General features: G+C 48.5%; 1 protein-coding gene across 7 annotated transcripts in view; it reads right to left on the bottom strand.

The window, feature by feature from the left end:
- Window positions 1–2,174: 2,174 nt before the first annotated feature.
- The window catches only part of CREBBP (CREB binding protein), a 95,298-nt gene continuing 87,869 nt past the window's right edge, over window positions 2,175–9,603 (bottom strand). For all 7 annotated transcript variants that reach the window (XM_069029401.1, XM_069029403.1, XM_069029407.1 and 4 more), the window contains 3 exons: window positions 7,878–8,039; window positions 7,329–7,610; window positions 2,175–5,839 (listed from right to left, as the gene is read on the bottom strand). In XM_069029401.1, the coding sequence (XP_068885502.1) occupies window positions 3,674–5,839; window positions 7,329–7,610; window positions 7,878–8,039 (2,610 nt within the window). In that variant the 3' untranslated portion in view covers window positions 2,175–3,673. The remainder of the gene's footprint in view (window positions 5,840–7,328; window positions 7,611–7,877; window positions 8,040–9,603) is intronic.

Below are 9,603 nucleotides of genomic sequence, written 5' to 3'. Positions count from 1 at the left end.
CGACGCTGTACCAGAGCTCTTGTACCTGCTGTGAAACACCTGAATCCTCCTCCTACCTCACCCTGGGTGTGCTCTGACCATGAGCCATGAAATGTGCTCCTGCAGGGCTCGCACGGGATCTGATACAGATCCTCCCCTCTGTCCAGGCTCGTTTTAATTATCCGGGGATTGGCTCCAACGTGCTTCAATCACTGCCCTGACAGCGTCCTGCTCTGCATTTTAAATTCCCGCCTGTGGAAAAGTGCAGGGAAGGACAGATTGCCCTGCACAGCAACCTCTGCGGTGTTCCCCCAGCTCCAGGGTGGCTGCTCCATCTTCCCTGCACTGGAAGAACCATGGGCTGCAATTTGCTTTGGGAGAAGCACCCGACGCACATCCAGATCACCTTGTAAGCCATGAACTGCTGTCATTGCCGTGCGCTGCCACCGGCTAGAAGGGACAACATCTACTGCTGCCTTTTGACAGTGACCGAGGGGGGACTGTCCCAGCCTATTTGGCAAGAGGGCTCCTCTTCCTCGCCCCTTTGCTCTAATGCATCCGGAAGACGGAGCGGGGAGCACGCACAAGTGCTGTGGGCAGATCTCTGTCCTGGTGGGACAGGGATGAGCCCAGAGGGGAAGCCCAGCTGTGCAGGTAGCAAGAGGGAAAGCTCCCAGCCTGCGGCAGCGGCGGCCGCGGGAGGCAGGAGCCAGCAGTAGAGTGGAGCAGGGTGGGCAGAGAACCATCGCTGCAGCTCGACGTTCAGATTTAAGCACCTTCTTCCACTCCAGAATTCACTGAGGGGAAGGCCTTACCCACCCTCTTCGGTGGTAGAGCTCCTGCACCAGGCTCCAGTGCACTCTTGCCTTATAAATTCCCATGTTTCTGGGATGCTGTTCCTTACTGACCGTACCTCCCCATCAAACAGACAAGGACTTGGAAAAGCCATGCCCATCCAGGCTCAGATACACTGACTTTCCTATCAACACTCACAGGAGACTGGAGTGAAGCTCCACCGAGGCTGCAGGACAGCACGCCCAGCCCCTACTGAGGTTTAATTTCAGCTCTGCACTCCCCTTCTCTTCCTGGTAAAACACCTGCTCTTACTTAATACACCTGTGGGTATCAGATCTACATCGATCCCTTGGCTCTGTGATCTCGCCACACTTCATGTTGTACTTAAAAAATATTCCAGTATTTGCTTCCCATCCGTTGTTTTTTCCACTCTTCCCCAGAAATGGGCACCCAAGCGAGCTGCAGCCTGGGCCACACCAGCTCTGTGCTCCAAACAGGACTCAGCTTATCCAAATCCGGAAGCGGTGCCGATGCCTTTAAAATGGAGGCCACTTAGAGGAATTAGTGAGATTGAGTGCAGTTATCTTAACCTCGGGCGTCAGGCTCCGCTGATCCTCGCGGGCACCAGCCAAGTGGAACCATCCTTCAATCCAAGCAGTTTTACCAGCTTTTATTAGAAACACCAGCACATTTCAAGTTTCCTCTTTTTGATCACAAATATAGTATTTTTCCTCTTTTTAAGTACACAGCATGAGACACAGCATCAGGGCTTCCATCTTTTTTTTTTTCTGTTTGTGTTTTTTTTTTTTTTTTTTTTTTTACAGCAATTTCTTTTGGACAAGCTTTGGGTTTAGTGTTCACTGACTTCACCCCAGCCCCAAATTTTGACATCTTGAATTGCTGAAGACAATTGCGTGGGCAGATGAATCCGATGGTACTGAAAAAGGTACAATAGTTAAAAGTTTGCAAGTAAAAGTTGAAGCAGAGACCCTCTCCAGTTAAAAAGGACGAAGTGGCGCCGCAGCCACAATTTTCACAGTACGGGGACAAAAGCTGAGATAAAGATTTGCTCTTCTCCCCCCCGTCCTCCCCCACCAGTGTCCCGCTAAAACGTTAAGGCTGGAGGAAGCGCTAACTGGATGTGGAAAGCCACGTGTGCCCCGTGCTCCCCGGGTACCGTGCTGGGTTCGCTGCACAGCCCGTGCCAGGCGCATGGAACAGAGAAGCCTCGAGGTCTGAGGGATGGCGGTTTAGGCTCGTCGTGGTTTGAGCTCACACCTACGCTGGGAAGTCTTCCCTGGACTTTTTAACTCCGAGAAAGCAATTCACTGAGGGGAGGAGGAGTGAGTATCCCAGGGACATGAGGGCATGGTGACAGGATATTAAAGGGAACATGTACATGATTTGTTATTTTTTATTCCACAGAAAACCCTCAAATCTAGACTCAGAGTTAACAGCAGAAAAATAGTGTTAAAGTCAATAGGTTCATATTTTACTGTAGACTAAATAAATTAGCCTAGAATTAACTCAATACTCTCTATTTTCCTTTCATTGGTGATCCTTCTCTAAATTAATGCAGTTTTTAAAAAGCAACGGCTATTAATAATTTATTCCAGTTAACCCTTATGGATGAACACCTGCGAAGAGTCGATGTCTGGGAACCATTCCCCTCTCCTCTCCCTCCCCGAAAAGGAAACAATCACTAAGGGTGTTGTAAAACAGACATGCTACCTACAATATCCATGGATCGTGCCTCTCCTACCGCTGCCTCTGGCTGCTCCGGGTCATGAGTGAATCGTCATAGCTATGTCTTACAAAGAACATGATCGAAAAAAATATATAAATAAATAAAAACCTTAAACATTCTTACATGGATTTTAAAGAACAGAATACATGTTAAAAACTTCAGTAATTTATATCAATTTTAAGCAATACTTTATATACAATGGAAAAAAGACATGCATAGTCCAAATACAATGTTGAAAACAGCATTTTCATAACAAAAAACCCAAACACTAAGTGTTAATACCATGTACATGGATTCAAGAAGGACCACCCTTTTTGTCTGTTGCACACAGTTTATTTAACAATATGATATTATAAGTAAGAAATGAGTTTTTTTTTCTTTTTACCATTCTATACAGTGATTGAATCTTCTTGGATTTTCTTATTTATAGTAATTATAGCGCTTGCATGATTTACACTAGAATTGCTTTCCTCGTTTCAAGTTTCACACAGAAGAAAGAAAGAAAAGAATGTTTCTTCTCTATCCAGATCAGCACGGCCTAAGAGTGATCATCCCTATTTTCATCTAAGACCAGTTTTATCAGAGAAACAAAGCAACAATTTCTACATCTGCAAGACAAGGATTTTGGCGTTGGCCAATGTGTGCAAGAGTCAATTCCTATCTTCCCAGGGGTAATACTTCAAACGCCTGCAGAGTTCACTATAGAAAACAAAAATCTTCCCGCCATGTGTCAAAGTTACCAGGATACGCTATAATGTTGCATTATTTCAGGAAACAGTTTCTGAATATTATTTTTTTTCTTCTTTTAAACGCAAATGTTTAAAGTCTTGAAAATACAAATAAAAAATATGAATATAATGAACTTGTTTTCCCCGTTAAAAAAAAGGTATGAGTCAACAGCAACAAAAAAATAAAAACCAAAAAAACCCACAAAAGAGACCAGATATTTTAACCGCCTGGCTTTAACAAAAAAATATATTCTTTGTATTGTTTTTTTTTTCTTTTTATTTTTAAACAGCAATTAATTCTTCCATCTGTAGGAAGCAGCAGTTCCATCTAGGATTCAAAACAACCCAGATGTCTGAATTTTTCAGTACAAAATATCCAAGAACACGAAAGGAAAGAAGAAACAAAAGTGATGCTCCCATAATGCTACAAACCCTCCACAAATTTCTCTAATGTGTCCCCGGTGGTGTCACCGACCAGAGACAATTCGTTAGACAACGCACTGCGGTTGGGGGTGTTTAGTTGGGGAAGCATTGCACTCTGTTCTGGGTTGCCCAAGTGTCCCTGATCCATGGAGCTAGCCATAGTGACTGCGAGTCCTGGGTGGGGGGAACCAGTCTGGGGAGAGACGTGGTGCGGTGACGGTTGGGGCTGTATCCTGGGTGACGGGCTGGAATGTGGTGGCTGGGACTGGGGACGGGGAGACTGAACGGGCGCTGGGGACCGCACCTGGTTGCTGAGGGAGGTGGCGATCTGCTGGCCAGGGAGATGAGACGCCTGCGGTTGTCCTGAGAGCATGTGCTGCTGTGGGCTCATGGGGTTGGGCTGCCCGGGGGACCCTATCTGTTGCTTCATCTGCTGCTGCTGCAGGATGCGCTGCTGCAGGGCCTGCTGGATGTTGGGAGCGCCGTCCGCCCCCAGGCCGGGCTGGCCCATCTGGTTCAGCTGTCCCATCTGAGCCATCTGTCCCATGGAACTCCCCTGTATGGATAGGTGCTGCTGCATCCGCTGCTGCTGCATGGCTTGGGGGTAACCTCCCGGGCCTTGGGGCTGCTGGAACTGGTTGTGTGCTGCCATCCCTCCTGCCATGCCGGCCCCTCCCTGCTGCTGCTGCTGCTGCTGTTGCTGCAGTAGCTGCCGCCTCAGGATCTCGCGGTACTGTGGGCTCATGTTGGCCATGCTGGGGTTGTGGCTGGGGTTCATGATGTTGATTGCTTGTCCCTGGGGGTTCATAGCTCCGATCCCTTGCTGCTGCGGGGGGACGCTTGGTCTCTGCACTCCGGCTTGCATCGCATTCATGTTCTGCAGTCCCGCCTGCGCGTGCATGCCCGGCTGTTGCATGCCGGTCTGCGGCTGCTGCATCCCGGGCTGGGGCTGTATCCCTGCTTGTGGCTGCATCCCGGGCTGATTCGCCACGTATTTGGCTGTTCTTTGCTTTATAAAAGCTGCCATAAGCTGAGGGTTGGATTTAAGGATATTAAGAACCTGCTGTTGCTGCTGTGGAGAACTCGGTGACTTCAAGGTCCTCAGCAAGTCCTGAAGTGCATTGGGGGTGATGCTCCGCGGCGGCTGCTGCACGCCCGGCATCCTGGGCCCAGCCACGGCTTGCGGCGTCGCCATCGGCATCACCGGTCTGGCCATTCCCGGCTGCATCGGCTGCTGCTGCGGCATCGGCGGCGACTGCCACTGCCCGGGCTGCATGTTGGACATCACGGGGCCGCTCACAGGGCTGGGCCGGGGTACATTCATGCTGACTTGCGGCATCTGGTTCACCGAGCCCACCGTGGGGTTCACGAGTCCCGGGCGGCTCGGAGGCAAACCATTGTTCATGTTGTTGACCCTGTAGAGCTGCTGCTGCTGCTGGGCAGCCTCTCTCTCGATCTGCCGAGCCGCTTCCACGGCGGCCGGTGGCGGCTGAGCCGGAGGCGGCGGCACAGAAACTGGGTTTGCGGGTTTTCCTGTCGAGACAGTAGTGGGGGGCTGAGTTCTGGACACACTGGGAAAGCCAGCCGGTGACATACTTACAGGGGAGGGCTGGGGCTGGGGAGCAGGCTGCGGTGTTTGCGGTGTACTTGGCTGCTGCGTAGGGGTACCAGGCGTTGCTGAGGTAGGAGAAGGCAAACTTTGCTGAGGCACGTTTCGGGTGTTCATGGTAGCCATCCTTCTGCGCATGAGCTGAGCCTGCTGCAGGCGGTGCTGGATCTGCTGCTGTCGGAGCTTGTGTTTGATATTGAGACAGAATGGCACGGGGCATTTGTTCTCTTGGCAGTGTTTGGCATGGTAGCAGCAAAGAGCTATGAGCTGTTTGCACACCGGACAGCCACCGTTGGTCTTGCGCTTGCAGCCCTTGGTGTGCTGGACAACCCGTTTCATCTTCTGGCAGGATGGCAAGGAGCAGTTTGCGTTGCGGCACTGGCAGGCGTGGACAAGGGACTGGATGCAGCGCTGGATGCTCAGCCGTCGCGACTCCTGGGGGCTCTTGGACTGCTGCTCTCCTTGGTTGTTGCTCTCATCATCCAGACCCAGGCCCCACTTAACCATCTTGTGGTCATGGCTCTTAGTGTTGTAGCAGTTGATGCAGAGGTCGTAGTCCTGCAAGAGAAGAAAACCCAGAGCTCAGCTGCTGACAGGGCACGAACCACACAGGCAGAAAGCAGGGTGGTGCCAGGGGAGCAGCACCAGGCCCCTGTGCAGGCACACGCTGGGTGTTTGTGGGTACAACCATGCAGAGCACAAGCAGGATGACAGTCACACACTGTCAACAGCTGCCACTCCCACTCACACCTGTACTCAGCCAGGGAATGGCTGCACAGTCTGTCCAGGCACTGGGAGTGGGCTTTGGAGCAGGGAGGGCAGCAGCCTCAGCAAAGCCAGCCTGCAATCACAGCTCTTCACTGTGGCAGGTAACAATGCACTGGGGGTGTCACCGTGTCCTTTTGTTACATGAAAAAGTCTTGCAGATTTTTTTTTTAATTTTTCCCTTTTGCTGACATTAACTGTTTATTTTTCTGTGATGCCTACTGGGGTGCCAACACCTCCAACTAGTGAGATAAATCTATGGTCACTGCCTACAATGTAGGGTCTGGATCTCCATTTATCTATCCTTAGTGTAATTACTGACTAATAATTACTACCCTTAAGTACGTACTTTTTAAAATCTCTAAACAAGAGTGAGTTTCATGCTAAGGCAGACACTTACCTGGAAACCCCCACATTTTTGCTACCCTGTCCCTTTTTTGGCTGCAGGAAGGGCACTCCATTACACAGAGTTACCCAGAGGCAGCCTAAAGGCCCTACCTCCTTCCACCACCTAATTCCCACATGTGTCCAATCCATGTCTTGCAGCCTCGCCTCAAGAAGCTCTGCTCAATGCTTTCCTCAGAGGAATTAATTAAGACCCTTCCCCCACAAACCTGGCAACAACTTGCAGTGTAAAAATGAGGCTGCACTTATTCAAACTTCTTTTGTTCAGCTACAGCCAGAGGTCAACACAAGCCCTCCAACAAGCCTCAAGCATACTGGTACAGCCCCATGGATAACTGCTCTCTAACACAGGTCCTAAAATTTGTGCAATCTGGTCCAGAGGAAGGTGTCCCTGCCCATGGCAGAGGGGTGGAACAAGACAGTCTTTGAGGTCCCTTCCAACCTAAACCGTTCTAACATCCGTGATTCTTTAAAATTAAACTAAAAACTTGTCTATGCAGAGGAGCAGTAGCAGAATAGAGAGTGCAGCAGGAGCCATCCCAGAGCGCTGCTGTTTTCCATGTTGAGCAACTGAAGTCACTTTTTCTAGAAGAGGCAGGCACCTCTTCTACCCACATGGCAGTCACCTCCCCTTAAGGCTCAGCAGCCCTTTACCAGAATAGTTCCTTAATTTGCAGGAACTTTGGGCAATATCAAAAAAACCCCATCAAACTCAGCTGCAGGACAAGAGAGGGCCGAATTCTGAGGGGCCCACACATCCCTTGCACACAGTGCAATGCCACCTCTGCCCCACACATCCCTCACAGGCAGTGCAATGCCACCTCTGCCCCACATATCCCTCACAGGCAGTGCAATGCCACCTCTGCCCCACACGTACCTCACACACAGTGCAATGCCACCTGGTCTCCACGTGGTGCTTGCACTCATTGCACGTGTAGACGAAGCGATCCTGCCCCTGGGTGTGCAGCTCCACCAGCATGCACAGCGTGGACCACTTGGATCGGCGCAGGGAGGAGAATTCCCAGTGCTTATCTCTGGCTAAGGTGAGGAAGGCGTCTCGCCCGTCCATCAGATCACAGCTCAGCAATGGGTCCGGGTCCACAATGGGGTGCAGAGTGTTAATCACAGGCCCGGCATGTAAATGAATCACAAAAAAGACCTGCAGATAAATGGGGAAGAAATAAAAGGCAACGAGGTCAGGTAATGTTGCAGGAAGGAGCTCGTGCTCTCTGCAGTGATGGTGTGCTACAAACCTTATCTAATTAACTTAGTTTAGGCTAATCTCTTCCAATATGTTGTTATGCAACAGAAACATTCCTAGCCCAACCACAGGGTTTACTCCTCCTGATTTTTCAGTTCTGAATATCACTGTGCCTGCATTTACAGGAATAAACCCTTCTCTCTTTACAGCAGATTTCCACAGTACCTCTTTATGCTTCTCCATGGTGGCATAGAGCTTCTGAGACAGGTCATTGGACACGTTTGGCATGCTGGGCTTCTTCTTGTTAGCTCTGCTGATGCTGCTCTTATTCTTGTTGGTTTTTTTGTTGTTCTTTTTCTTGGCATTCTTGCTGTCGCCCTGGCTCCCCTGCAATAAAGGCACGGGAAAGATGTTACACTTTGGAGAGCTCTCTCCCATTCACTGGGCTCACAGTGACACACTTCTGCTGTCAGGAATAGAACTTTGTTCCAATGCCTGCAAATCAGCCCTCCTGTGTTAAATATATCCTATCTTCCAGGAAAAATCAAAAGCCAAACTGGCAGGCAAACAAATCCAAACACTGTTTAAAAATAGACTTTTAAAGTATGTATACATTAAAAAATTCCCATTTTACACTGATTATTTTTCCTTCTCAAACATCATACTTCAGCTTCCACTGCTTTAGATCTTGCAGCTGATGATAAAATGACACAAATAATATGGACTTAGAATTCCAGGAGTGCAGTACTTTGCTTTGCTGTGCATTTGGTGTGCCACGTACTTGCCTGAGCTCTGATTTAATGCTTGTTTTTACTGAACAGATTTAGGGCTAGGACACAGATAAGAACATGCAGGATTTGAACTGAAACCAACAAAACACATTATTCTCCATCCTGCAGGCTTCCAGCTGCACGTGCAACTCCCAAAAAAATAATCTCCAAAACCTCCACTTGTGCCCAAGTTACAAGACAGACCACAGTGGCCATACACTGAATGTTAGATGTAAGTAAAGAGAGTGAAAAATAGCAGATGATGCTATTTAGATGACCTGGGAAAACAGAAATAACTTTCAGAGTTCTCAGGTCCTTAAAAAATCAAAACCCAAGCCCTCAGCAGGGAGGGCTCAGGAAAAACCCCTCTCCAACTTCTAGAATGTTGGTCACCATAAAATTAAAAATAAGCTACTGAAATACTTGGATATAAATATAAATATATACACATATGGAAGCAAGTTCCACGAACAGTATGTACAAGCAAACACAGGATTTATCCACAGGCATATTTATTCGAGGAAAACAAAAATATTCCAACTGCAGGAAGCAATTCTATTTATAGACTGCTGCCATCCTTCCATTCCATTAATTAGGCTTGGACAGGAATTCCCTGTCCACTCCTGGGTTCTCTCTAACTAATTTTGTGGATTTTTTGACCAAACCTGTTTGGAAATTAAAATGAGGCTATTTTACAGGAAACCAGACAGAGCTCTAAGTGACTTGAAGTGAGCTGTTTTATGTTCCCACCTTGACTGCCCCCAGGTTTCCTACCACTGATGGAATTGGAGCCTGCCCTCCTTTGCCTCCACATCCTAAAGCACCGAGATCTTAAAATTTAAACACCAAAAGGAAGAACAAACTGAAACTTATCAAACAAACCAAATCTAAGTTTTTTCTACTCCACCTTTAGCAACTTTCTATTTGGCGAACTGTACAAGGTATTCCAAGCTGTTTTAAGAAGTTGTAGGGTTGTGCTTGTACCATTTCATTCTGACATTCAGCCAGAGATGCTGATGGATGGCTCCTGGGGGAGCCTCACCCCTTCAGAACCTTTGCCAAGAATTCTGAATATTTCCCACCTCTTTAGACTCCCTTTGACTGATACCTGCAGCACATGTTGACTTTTAGGGAGCTTTCTCTTCACATATACAAAGTTTAGGATGAAGAATTTAAGACAG

This window comes from Aphelocoma coerulescens, chromosome 14 (assembly GCF_041296385.1).
Source record: "Aphelocoma coerulescens isolate FSJ_1873_10779 chromosome 14, UR_Acoe_1.0, whole genome shotgun sequence".
NCBI lineage: Eukaryota > Metazoa > Chordata > Aves > Passeriformes > Corvidae > Aphelocoma > Aphelocoma coerulescens.
This window is presented reverse-complemented; position numbering and strand designations above follow the sequence as displayed.